This window comes from Rutidosis leptorrhynchoides, chromosome 2 (assembly GCF_046630445.1).
Source record: "Rutidosis leptorrhynchoides isolate AG116_Rl617_1_P2 chromosome 2, CSIRO_AGI_Rlap_v1, whole genome shotgun sequence".
NCBI classification, from domain to species: domain Eukaryota; kingdom Viridiplantae; phylum Streptophyta; class Magnoliopsida; order Asterales; family Asteraceae; genus Rutidosis; species Rutidosis leptorrhynchoides.
In genome coordinates, this window is record NC_092334.1 from 95,435,738 (window position 1) to 95,449,308 (window position 13,571).

At 34.2% G+C, this 13,571-nt stretch overlaps 2 protein-coding genes across 2 annotated transcripts; both read right to left on the reverse strand.

Annotated features, from left to right (window-relative positions):
* Nucleotides 1–6,332: 6,332 nt before the first annotated feature.
* LOC139891180 (small ubiquitin-related modifier 1-like) lies at nt 6,333–8,219 on the reverse strand. Its single transcript, XM_071874131.1, has 3 exons — nt 8,049–8,219; nt 6,860–7,009; nt 6,333–6,493 (listed from the first exon to the last, which is right to left on the reverse strand). The coding sequence occupies exons 1-3, from the start codon at nt 8,130–8,132 to the stop codon at nt 6,416–6,418; spliced, it is 312 nt and encodes a 103-aa protein (XP_071730232.1). The 5' UTR covers nt 8,133–8,219; the 3' UTR covers nt 6,333–6,415.
* Nucleotides 8,220–8,662: 443 nt separating this feature from the next.
* LOC139888096 (uncharacterized) lies at nt 8,663–12,983 on the reverse strand. The gene is made up of 4 exons (XM_071871130.1): nt 10,733–12,983; nt 10,440–10,495; nt 9,030–9,177; nt 8,663–8,922 (listed from the first exon to the last, which is right to left on the reverse strand). Exons 1-4 carry the CDS (start codon nt 12,981–12,983, stop codon nt 8,663–8,665), a joined length of 2,715 nt encoding a protein of 904 aa, XP_071727231.1.
* Nucleotides 12,984–13,571: the final 588 nt, after the last annotated feature.

Genomic DNA, 13,571 nt, shown 5'->3' on the forward strand with positions numbered 1-13,571 from the left:
ATCTCAGACTTTAATTCGGTGATTTGATCAAGTTTTGATCAAAAACTTGGTGTTTAAAGGTTTTAGCACAAATTTACTCAAATTCGTCATTTTACTAAATAAAATTTGTTTCAATTACATGTGATTGGATTTGACATGCAGAATCACATGTGATTGGGCTTTACAATCACATGTGATTGGCAAGCAGAATCACATGTGATTTACTGCATGTCAAATTTAATCCCATGTGATTGAAAAAAAAATTCGAAAAAACAAAAAAAAATCGAAAAAAATTAAAATTTTTTTTTTTTGAAAAAAATTAAATTTTTTTTTGAATTTTTTTTTATTTTTTTTCAATCACATGTGATTATCGCGCCACGTGTCGCACTCTGATTGGTCCCTTGGATCTCAACTTAAAAGTTGGTTTCATTTGAATATTTCTCTTGGTATAATATATATTAAATTGATAAATTTGTCCTTATACTAACATTTCATTTGATATTCAACGGATATCCATTAACCCGCTTAATCCATCGGATATGAATATAAACGGGTGAACTGAAATTAAATGGATATGGACATGGATATAGATGAGTAAAAATTAAATGGATATGGATATGGATATGGATATGGCACCATCTGATCCATATCCGATCCATTACCATTTCTAGTCGCAAAGGATGTTGGTAAATTGTGTATTCGTTTCTGGCTAACGGATCAAAGTTAGAATCAACTATTATGGGCTTAGAGAAGACATTATATTAGTTGGGCTAGACTAAGGCCAAAATTTTACAATAGTGGGCTGGATCAATTTTCATCTATTATTGAGCCAGGACAGCACAACTCAATTAGTCAATTTATAAATGGGTTGAAATACTTCACCACTCAATTTAAAAGTTTATACCATTCATATACTTTTACAAATTACAAACATATTTTTCATATTTTTTCACTCCAATTAGACATAATACATAGTGTATACTTCCGTATGTTTTAAATAACTCTTCTATTTGCTTGTTACAGCAATCAAAATACATAATATATATTTGTATTCATCAAGTACCGAAAACACGATTATGGCGATTTAATCAACTTCATCGCTTCAGCAACCGTTTCCTTAAACCGATTTACATCAATCCTAAAATCTTGTTTCGCCAAATATATTTCAGCCATAGCCATCCATCCTTTCGACGTAATGGACGACGTATTCTGCAGCACCGGATGATCAAGACCGTACTCGTCAACCAATGAGCTCTCTTCGGGTCTCATTTTATACTCCAAGTATTTCAAGCCCATATCTGGAGCAGGCCAACTAAAAACATCAAGCCCATCTTGAAACCCTAATGGTCTCACTACCAGCACAACAGCACCATCAGGTAAAAACACTTCATTAGTCATCCCAGCCCCATGCGTCCCCACCATAACACTACAGGAGTTGATCACAGGCGAATATTCCTCGAGGTTTGACATTTCTTCAGCCGATCTGCCAACGATCACTTCAAACCCTAATTCCTCCATCATTTTCACCATTTCTTCCTCGTTTAAAAATTTTCGTGAACCTTGGCGGGAAATTAGAAGCAATTTAGGCGGATTTTGTGTTTCCGAAATACTTTTTGTTTTCAATCCATAAATTTGTCTAAGAAATTGTCTGAAATCAAGCATTGAGTAGTAATTGTGTGGCGGTTGGTACGATTTTATCCCTAGGGCTGTATGAAACTTTAAATTGATTATAGCTCCAGCTGGAAAGCAATGGATACTTGAATTTGTGGCGGTGTTTATGATTTCGTGATCGGTTAAACCTTGAATTATTCGTTTAAACTTATGGAAGAACGGAGGTCGATGATCAACAATTAGGAACTGTAATCGAGATTTGAAAAGGCGAGTGGTGATGAATAAAGGGATAATTAGTCCGTCGAAATCATGAAAATAGTTTCCGGTGAATCCGCCGGTTGAGAAGATAAGTGCAGGGTGTTGGTGGTTGTAATCACAAGTAGGTTGTTGTGTTGATTTGGTTGTTGTGATGGTTACCGGAGTAATGTCGCCGTTAGGGTACTGCGGATATGGGCGGATAACGGTGGTGGTGGTGTTGGTGTCTGGTGATAGTTGAATGTCCACTTGCATTGTGGTTGTGTTGATTATTACAGGCTTGTTTGTGACACATTCTGTTGTTCCTTCTATTGTATCGCAACCAAATCCGATTGAATCGATCCTGGTTCGATTTTCATCTAGATTCAGAAAAAGAGAAAATAAACAAGAAAATTAGTAGAATAAATTAATCGATCTTGCCAAGTTAATTTGTACTCCCTATCTCTTAGTGTTGTTCCACGAATAAATTTTGTTTCCACATGAATAAAACTAATAAGTGTATGCTGACGTCTGATGTCAGCATAACGCTAGCAGAAAACACTGTTCATATGTTTACCTTTTAGATAAAGTGACGTCAGCATAACGTTAGCCGAAAACACTGTTCATGTATTTACCTTTCAGATAAAGTTACGTCAGCATAACGTTAGCCGAAAACACTATTCATATATTTACCTTTTAGATAAAGGGGTTAGCCGGGAAAAACAATATTCACATGTTTACCTTTTAGATAAAGTAACGTCAGCATAACGTTAGCCGAAAACACTGTTCATTCATTTAACTGTTAGATAAAGGGATAATAATTAGTTATTACCTCCTATTAGTCTTGTTAACAGATATTGTAGAGACTGTGTATGATCATCATCCTTATAAACTGCATCCATCACATTCTTGGTGCTCGCATCATGCTTTATCTCAGAACTCGTATCCTTATCAACTTTGGTGCTCGTATCCTTATCAACTTTGGTGCTCGTATCCTGGTTTATTTCATTACGTGTATCATTATTGAATTCAGTGCTCGTAACATTATTGAATTCAGTGCTCGTATCCTGCTTTATTTCATTGCTTGCATCCTGATTTATTTCGTAACTTGAATCGTTATTAAGCGCATTGCTTGCATCCTGCTTTGTTTCGTAGCTCGCATTCTTATTAATCGTGGTGTTCTCATCCTGTTGTATTTCATAACTCGTATCCTTCTCAACTGTATCATTCACATACTTATCAACCATGGTGCTCTCATCCTGCTTTCCTTCATAAATCGCATCCTTATTAACTGTGGTACCCACATCTACTGATACGAATTGTCTGTGATCTGTAACTGCAATATCCAAACACTAATTAACCTTCATATTATATTATATTATATTATACTATACATTATAACTGTAAACAAATTGCTTTTAATCAAGAAAACGACGATCATCAAGTGGAAAACTTACATTTTTTGTGTTCAGAACGAATACTCTTGAAGGTGAATAAAGTGTAAAGGAAGTTAGAAATAAAAAGAGCACATAGTATTAGTGTTGCCAATAGAACTAGCCATTCTCTTGTTGCCTTGTCTGGTTTAAAAGCCCTGCTCTCTTTTTTGAACATTTTTTTAAATTCTTTTGATGAATCTATATCATATTAATACTAATTCATGTGTTCGATTGCTTACACTAGTCCCTTTAATTCACATATATAGACTCTTTCATGTGTGCAACACAAATGATGAAGAGACGACGACGAGTTAATTGAGTGTGTGCATATATGTCGTACCATTAGAATTACAGTTCAATTACTACATTTTTCTTTTTACCAAAGCAACTATAATTAAATGAGTAGTTAACACTAGCTAGCTAGCTAATTGGGATCTTGGTTTCCTCTTATGTTCTTTACTTAATTCTCACAAAAATGATAATAATGATTGTTAGGAAGCATATGTGAACAAAAATATATAAATTTTATTTTTCATTTGAGCATTTGAGTATTAATTAGACAATGAAATTAATAGGTTAGCAAAGGAATCGATGATTATTGTAAGCAACTTAATTACGTTGTCTCTTGTTTTCTTCTACTTGATTGATTAATAATTTGGATGATATTTTCTTCCTTTCATCTAAAGCCATACCCTATATGGCTATATGCTCTAATGCCTATAATATAATACCAAATAAATTACTAACAGGCAATGTTCTCAAAGTTACGGAGTATATACTAAACACCTCCTTGATGGACAAGCCTATTTGACTTAAAGAGAGGTAGAATAAAAAAATGAGCGGGGTTAGCTACAAGTATATACAGGTACGGGTCAAACTATTAATTTTTTGTACTGGTTGGACTAACCAAAGTTTTTGTGCAAAAGGTATATGTTCTGGATACCTTTTGCACAAAAACTTTTGGATACATTTTGCACAAAAACTTGGTCACTCTCAGTGACGAAGCCAGGATTTATGATGGATGGTGTCATAAACTATTACCGAAGTTAGTAAGTCCGAAAATTTAAGTTGGCAAACTATTACTGCATATTAAATACAAACATAATAAAAAGTCAACTTATCTTCTAACACAAATGTCCGTTACATTATTCTTTTAGTTGTAAACGATTCATAATTACTTCACCCGTAATACTAGTAAGTTTTTTTTTTCTTTTTCAATAGCACCCAAAAGACAACCATTTAGAAATTCACCATTCATTCAACAACCATTTAGAGATTCATGATTCGTTCAACTAAAAAAATCTTTATTTTACAAGCTTTATTATCGAAAAACACCTCTTAACTATTGAAGTTGCAATATGCAAACCCAAAGGACACTTTAACAATCGATAGATATAACGATTTGAAAGTTGTTTTTAAGTTTCTAAGATCAATCTAGCAAGGTTGGTAATCTCTTTTCATTTGACAAATCTTTCATCTCGATGCACACCTCAAAGTAGATATCAAGTTCACGCTTTGATGATTCATTTCTCATACTACTTTATTTTTTGAAACCTTTCTAACGAATCTTTCATCTTTATTGAATCGATCTATTAAATAGAATATAAAAAGTAAAAATATATTAAAGGGCATTTGGCCTAGTGATATTTGAGTAACTCATAAACTTTAAGTAATTATTCGAGTTCTATTCGAGTCATGTGGCTCTTAAGCGATGGAAAAAGAATTAAAGATGGTGTTTCTTTAACATATTCGATTTAATCTAATTTTCAGCGGCTTTAAAATATAATGCATTTTTTTTTTTGTTGAATGGATGGATGTATATTAAACTGGCTTCCGAGGGTTGGTGTCATTTCTTGATATTAAAGAAGTTGTAGCCTATTCAGTTTCAAGATATATAGTCACACGTATTAAATCGATGGTGTCATTTGACACCCTTAAATAACATGTGGCTACGCCACTGGTCACTCTGACCCGTACAAAATTAACTATTGTTGTACATAAGCTTTAACGTTTGAAATATTAATTATTTTGTCGAATTTAGTTAAAGTGTATGATCAATAACAATGTAAATTCTGAATAAATGTATTCAGGAGGTGTTACAAGGGACGTTTGGCCCGTTAGATCTCTTTTAAGTTATTTACGTTAGTCATACATAGCTGTCTCATTAGAGATTATATAATATAATCTATATCAAACCATCATAAATAAATGACTTGAATTGAGGACTTGAGCTTTAGATCATTCAAAAATTTATTGATTCAGACCTTATGTCATATAGAACGTACTCTGTTACTTTTGAAATTTAGAATGGCACTTTTTGTTAGTCTTATTCTTCACCTTTTTCTACAGTTTTGTCATAAAAGGATGCAGAAGGGCATTCCTCTTCATATAACTGTGTTTACAATTTTTCGTTGAATTTGTGATCGTCACTGTGTAATAGACTATATTAGAAGGGCATTCCTCTTCATATAAATCTGCGTTTACAATTTTTTGTTGAATTTGTGATCGTCACTGTGTAATAGACTATATTACAGAGTAAAATGATGTATAAATAGGCTGATGATCCCTACACCATTTAAATTATCCGTATACCACTAAACATGCATTATGCATTACAATGTTAAAGATTTGGTCACTGTAAACTCTTTAGGAATGAGATTCATTCATTTAACAAGGTTTACTGAATGTGAGAGTACAGGTACATTAGCAACTGGTTAGTACTTGGTCTAAACCCTCAGGTAGAACAAGGTTCATTTATATGGCATCCATTGCTGTGCTAAGCAATGTTCATTCACAAGATCCCTAAAATATCGTCAAGTTGATGCAAGCAACTTCTGCTTCTAAGTAAAAGACATGATATTTGTCTCGCTAGTGACCAGACAATTACCATAATCTTTCAAGTAAAAGCAGAATAAAGGCAACAAAATATGCAGGTTCATCAGTTTCTCGCAAATGAACACATTTTTTTTTCAAACAGGAGTGCATATATGCGATTACCACAATAGACATAAAAGTCAAGAAATAAGAATCCTACGTAGAGTTCAAGCAACTCAAGCACAATCACAAACTTCAAGAACATAATTCTTAATATTTGACAACAAACCAACTTCAAACAAATTTTAACAGACATCATAGATAGCAGAACATAGAGTTATCTACATCCAAAGATCACCAGAGTTGCCTCCTGTTTGATGAAGCATTGCATCTATCTCATCACCTTCTTCCATTTCCAGCTGTATCAAAACATGTCTAATGTCAACACAACCAGAGTAAACAAATTGGGCCATATTCACAACTGTTGATTTGGCAACATGAAGAAAGTTTGGTGAATAGTCAAACCATAGCTAGGTTGACCACAACACTTTTAGTCATAAAATATTTAGATTAAAAACCAATTTTGTGTCATGTAAGATTACAAATGTTACATTACTTCAATCAACATTCTTAAGAAAATGATTTTTTAAGGTTATTTCAGTGTAATACATTCTGAGCAACTCTTGACCCCTTTATTTTTCGCACTTGACCCATTAGAAACATAACCACAATATGTATAGTGGGTAAGTTTTGTACAAGACCAATATGAGGATAAGCGAAGTTACCTCATCAGGAGTCTGCTCCCCTCGAAGACGACGCCCATCAAACAAGAACGCAATAGAATTGAGCTCAACAGATTGTCGGTCACAGTATGCATTCATAAGCTTCTTCAATTGTGTGCTCCTTTTGATCCTAAAGAAAACTTCATTACCATCCTGAGAACGCGACAGTAAGTAGCAAATGAGTTATTGCTTGAAAGTTACTACGTTAAGTAATGAGATATATCAAAGTACATCCAGTGCGAAAATAGTGCAGAAAAGTGGTCGTGCAGAGGATTTAGAGCGTGAAGATACAAGATATGATCCTATAACCTGTTCTAAAACAACCACAATACACATGTAACACAAAACTTTGAGCAAGAGACATCTATTTCCAATAAAATATAAAGAAATAAAAAAAATGAGAACAAACACAACCATGAACAGTTAAGCAACTTCAAACTCCTTTACCCGAAACCAATTAAAGCAAAGCGTTTAAAACATAATAAATGACGCAACTCCATTATATATCACACTCGCTCAAATAGTCTTTCACTACACCTCATATCAACAGTAACCAAATTCCATATAAGCTAACATAATCGTCTCCGAGGTCCAGTCTTCTCAAAGCATGCTGCCGGATTCAAATATCACTAATGCACTCTTATAGCTTGATCAAAATAATAATACATCTCAAAAGCCTTTAACTTTGTAGCTTAAAAAAAAAAGGCAAAATTTAATTTCCATTTTAAACATTATGCAACCACATTAACTACAAAAATTAGTAAACATTCACCTTCAATAGCCAAACAGCTTTATATTTTTCCTAGTAATTCTTACTCATATTTTTTTTATATATTACAATAATTTTACTCATCACTGTACACAATTTCTATACATATATGATATATCTAACCACATTTGCACATATAGAGGAACTTAAATGGTTAACATATTTAAAAGACAATTCTACAAAGAAAAATCTATGTCAATAATATAATTATACAGTTAAATAAGATTAATAAATGCACAATCAGCTAATTTTTATATATCATAACTCGATTAACCAAAACCCTAACTATACGCAGTACGCTGTATCTCTAGTTCTACATATATCGCTAGCGTAACAAGCATAATAATATAATCAAATACTAAATTAAATCAGTCGAACATTATAATAAAACCCTAGATTAAGGGGGGGAAAGAAAAAGTTAACCTGGCCTTTGACTTTCAAATTAATATGGACACCTTGATCACCGGCGCCGGGCTTCTTGTCTTCATCGTTGTTGACTCCTGACATTTTTTTCCGGCAGATCGATTCAACGGAATTTGTGTCTGATTTGAGTGATGCTTCGATTCTGCCTCAAATACACGCTGGTCCCTTATTTTAGAGGTTGATTGGGTGCCACAGATGATCTGACGGTTTAAAATTAAAGGATGAAATTAATGAGATTTTGCACAAGTGTGCCCTCATAGTTTTAAGTAATGACGTAAATGCCCTATTATGAGTTATGAGTAGTCTTTTAGCTTGCAATTTTTTTTTTTTTTTTTTTTTTTTGGCAAAAAAACAAATACAGTACTATATACGGAGTAACTTGGAACAAGAGAATACAACCGAAACAAGAGACAAACAAGACACGCCAACACAACGAACCAATCCTTAACACAAGGGAACCCAAACCGAACACCAACAGCTAACCACAAACCAAACTCTAAACAAAGAAAATACATCCACCAAACTAAAACTGACTAAGAGCACAAAAAACCAACTAGATCCCAACATACAAGAGAAAAAAGAAAACCAAAATGAAACGAAAACCAACCGAAAAATCAAATCCCATCCACATTAAAGTTGCGGAGCTCTTTCCCATTGACTTTCCCGTTTTTCCCTTTCTTAGGTCTCGAAATCGATTTGGTACTAATACGCTTGCATTCCACTTGAGGACCATCAAAATTCTTCATGAATTCAAAAAAACCCGCATTATTGCTCGCTGGAACGTTAGTAGCATCGGCCTCACGAACGTCCGGTAAAGTAAGACCATCCCTTGCCTCGAGTGCACATGCAGAAGGTCCAGCAATGGAAACATCACCTGGGTTGCCAACCAAACAACCTTGGTCCTCAAAGCAGTATCTTCATCGAGATCCTGCAAACAAAAAGAGCCAATAGAACTCAAAGACTTCTTATCGTGCGTTTTACCTTGACGTGAACCTTCTGTTTTATCACGATTCATAGAACAGGAAACCATTGGCGAAACGGCAGGCTCTTTAACAGCAAAAGACATGACCCCCGGAACAGAAAAGATCTTTACCGGAGACAAATCGTCCCCTATTCGTGGATTAGCTTGCTATTTCAGTGAACATATTCGCGGAGAGTGATCGATTCAGAAATTTGTGTTGTCGGGGACAAAAATAATTTGCAAAAATAAATACAGACAAAAACAAATCAAAACACATTAGCCTAAAATTGAAAAAAATAAATATAGACGGACCAAACTAAATACAACCTAAAACTATATAATTAAGCGACCGAAAAAATATACAACAACAACAAACATAATTCCACATGTGTGAGATATGGGGGAGGTGAGACGTAGACAATTCTATCTTTGAATAAAAAGAAGTCATTTCTCCACCCCGAGCGAAACACTCCGAGTGAAAAAATATACTAGTCGCTATTAAACTTCAAAAGATGGCATAAAAGAAGTGCTCAACAATATGAAATAAATGTGGCTGCCTTCATTCCTCAAAATCATATGATACAAACAAATAATTAATTATTAAGATAAAATAATAGTACGTGTTATCAATTGAATATTAGTAATTGAAATTGATAAGCTGATTTTAGTTGGGCTAAAAACTATAATTTTATTGGGTTGAGGGAAAGATAAAAAAAAAAAAATATGTGAAGTTTATCTTCAAGTATGAAAACACACACACACCCTCTCCCTTCTACTACACTAGCATAGCCCCGTCTGCAGATGTCTCATACGTCAACTGGTTAGGACGGATGTACACTTTTGTAATGTAGCTAGTCAAAATTTGTCGACCAGTTTCATCTATAATGTACACTTTAATAGTTGAAAAATAGAATCATAAAAATAGTAACAGTTGCCTTCAACGGTCAACAATTTGTTGACCAAGCAGAAGCTGTCACGTTACCACCACAATTCCATTGGTCCCATTACCACCTTGCCGACAACCCTGCATTTTTCAAAAATGAAGCCTCGCAAGGGGCATCATTTCTGTCAGCTGACGACACATTTGAAGCAATTGCGAGTTTAACGTTGGTAAGGGGTAATTTTAATTTATATACCTTGGTTTTTTATTCAAATACGCGTAATAAGTCTAAGTTGCTTAACATTTAATCAAATGATAAAATAAACATCTTGTTAAGTTATGTAAGTTGCTTAACATTTAATCAAATGATAAAATAAACATCTTGTTAAGTTATGAATACGCAACTCGGCAATGACACTGTATGTTGCCTCCCCAATGCGCATCATTTTGTGCATGTACAAGGGAAACAAAAAAAAAAATTAAGAAACTAATAATGTGTGCAAAACTTGAGAACCAAACTGATCTAAAATCTTGGTAAAGAAAATCGCACCAATATTGTTAACAACATTTTGGTTGTCATGTGTTTACATAGTATTGGTTTCTTATCTTTTATTAAGCCAAAAAAAAAAAAAAAAAAAAAAAAAAAAAAAAAAAAAAAAAGCCATACATTTTCGCAGAAGTAAATATTTATATAATGAGATAATGAACCTTAAGAACAAACTTTCTCGATTGCGCTTGAATGAGGCAATGGATATTATCATTATTATGGAATTGATTGCTTTAAATGAAGACGCCACTCGTCTATAAATCTCATTTTATCAAGATCCATACTTGGTAACTCACACACTTTCAATCTTTTTAGTATCTCTTCCGTTCTACCAAACAATTTAGCAGCGTCAGTGACACTACTTTCCCTTCTCTCTATATCGCTTTCACAACACTTCGTCTCTATGACTCGAGGTATATTGGTGAAGCAAGCATATAATATGTCTGCAATCATGCTAGATAAAAGCGCAAACAACTCATATTCGTTGACCATTTTAACCTTCATTTGGTAGTTGAACAAAATGGCATGTGTAGTACGATACATTGAATTCGCAAGAATCAAGTTCTTAGGTGTGTTCACCATTACGTCTCCATTCGTAGTTTTATTGATTTCTAAAACTATTTCTTTCGCTTTATTAGCAAACCATTCAAGAACTTCTACAGATGTTTTTCCTCTTAAAGCACCTTTTTTGATAGTATTTTCCAACCACGTGCCCTTCTCTTCAACCTCATGCCACAAGGTTATAGTAGCCTTTCGAATATTTCCATATTCGCATGTATTATTGACTTTTTCCTCCACCATATGCATACACACAAGACTTTCGCGAACATTTTTTAGCAACCTATCAACTTCGATTTTAGAAATATTAGGGAGAGAAATGGCAATGCATGTTAAAGTCACTACCGGTAAGCTCCAACTATTAACAAGTTTAACAGAAGTTAGAGGTTCAACTTCATCACTGTCAAAATTCTCTACTCCCTTAAATCCATTAAAACTGTCGAGCAACATTAAAAGATCTTTGCTTTGTTTCTTCTCAACCTCTTGGATCAAGTTATTGACAGCGTTTGAAATGCGTTTCAACGTCTTATCTCCAAGCTCCGTCTCATTATCAAGTTGTAATACATAATCACGAAGGACTTTGTTTACATCATCATCTTCTGGGACAATAGGTAGCTGCATTATGATTGTCACTAACGTCTTCCAACTATATGAACAATACATGACTAAAATCGAAAGGACTATTGGAATAAGCCCAATCATTTTGCTTGATACAACAATAACTTTCTGAATACGAATGCAAAGTTCTAAAAAGCGATTTTTCAAATTGCGGACAAGAGTTATATACCAAGACCAAGAACCACCCGATAGAAAAGTAACATGACTTTCTTTCCAATCACACAACTTCTGTATCCAATACATCTCTACTTTGAAGACCATGAAATGGTTCTTATTCTCTTTTGTGAACAAATTGAAGTTCAAAACTGTAAAACACCGAAATATCGGCGCAACACTACCAACTACAATCCCTAATAGTTGTGTTATTATGATAAAACACACTGACCATTTATAATCCGACCCCCACTTAGGTTTTGGCACAAACAAATCTATTAGACCATGATAAGCCACGTATGAATGACTTCTCAACCCTAGTGTCATATATAGATCCATGACTAGAACAATTACACAAATTATGCCAGAAGTAGATGATAACTGGTTAGTTGCCATAACAAATTGAGGGCTACCACTTTCTGCCATAACCCAATATCTTCTAATATATTGCCTAAGTTTTTCAACCATAAACGTTAAGTTATCATGATCGTCTAGAGCTCTTTTTCCTGCAGCTTGATATTTGAATTCTAAAATTTCTTTAGAGGAAGAAATTGTTATAGCCGAAGAAATTATGATTATTAATAACCAGAGTAGCATAGCCACGTAAATGTATGCCAATATCTTATAATTCAGATTAAGGCTATACTTAGTTCTTGAATAATTATCCAGAGACTTATGTATAACACCGGTACTAATCTCAATGCAAATATTCACAACAATAGTGATAACGAGAATAGCCAAACCTATGACATTTGCAAGAAGTGTCTCGTTGTCCATAGATGCCAAAGAAGGCATTAAGTTAGCCATCATTATGCACAAGAAGGCCATACTTCCTAACTTGGTTGCTTGGTCAAAGTTACCAGGCATCAAACCACTCAGATCCACAGGCAATTTCATAGCGACAGTTATCAATATGAGTGAAGCAGCATTAAGTGTAAAATATTTAGATGGAAACCACATTTTTTTATTTTTGAAACCATGTAGCAAATCAGCTCCCATTGCAATAATGCAGACGATTGATGCTACTGCAATGTAAATGCCAATCCACACCATAGGTTTAGTGTGCTTGTTCTCAACTTCCCATGAACTTGACTGGTCACAATAATTAAGCAAGGAATTCACGTTATCGATTGTGAGTGGATATCCATCGCCTGCTAATACTGCTTGAGATAAAGGGTCTACAATATCGTAACAACCTTTTGATGGAAGAAACACCATGTTCAAAAGTTAGAATTTTCACAAAGTGATTGGCTAATCTAATTCTATGATTTTTATGAAATGTGAAGAAGATAGATAAACATCTCAATCTTATAACAAGTCATAATTGTATCTTGAAAATTCGAAGAAGTTGCATATATACTTGATACTTGCATCCAAAGTTCTGGTCAAAGCAATTAATTGAAGGCCCACATCTTTATTTAAAGAAGACTTGGTCATTAATATGAGAATCGTGTCCAAAATGATATCATGTATTCATCATCACAAGATAGCTGAGTGGTTGGGGCTCTGAGTTCCATTCAAGAGGTCTCAGGTTCGAATCATGTCTAGGATGAATATTTAGTGGTGACCGGGATGAGTTGAAAACAGTCAGGGAGTATCCCGTTGGACCCCTAATGTGTGTGAGAGTGGCATATGATCGCGAAGGTGGTTAAGTCCCCTTTGGGTAATGTCGATTTCGCCGTTCGAAAAAATTACCACATAAAAATTGAAAATAAATTAGAATCAAGAAAGAAATACGAAAGGAGCTTGTATGCAGTTTCTAAATAAGTGCAAATAGTGTGTATTGATGTTTCTCTTCCTCTGTTT

Excerpts from the sequence above, each read along its gene's own strand:
- LOC139891180 (XM_071874131.1), bottom strand. The coding sequence starts at position 8,132 with ATGTCAGGAGTCAACAACGATGAAGACAAGAAGCCCGGCGCCGGTGAT. Across the intron at positions 7,010-8,048 it reads ATTTGAAAGTCAAAGGCCAG|GATGGTAATGAAGTTTTCTT; the intron begins GTTAACTTTTTC and ends TCGCGTTCTCAG. Across the intron at positions 6,494-6,859 it reads GGGAGCAGACTCCTGATGAG|CTGGAAATGGAAGAAGGTGA; the intron begins GTAACTTCGCTT and ends GTTTTGATACAG.
- LOC139888096 (XM_071871130.1), bottom strand. The coding sequence starts at position 12,983 with ATGGTGTTTCTTCCATCAAAAGGTTGTTACGATATTGTAGACCCTTTA. Across the intron at positions 9,178-10,439 it reads AAATGTTGTTAACAATATTG|CAAGCTAATCCACGAATAGG; the intron begins GTGCGATTTTCT and ends TCACTGAAATAG. Across the intron at positions 8,923-9,029 it reads AACAGAAGGTTCACGTCAAG|GTGATGTTTCCATTGCTGGA; the intron begins GTAAAACGCACG and ends TTGGCAACCCAG.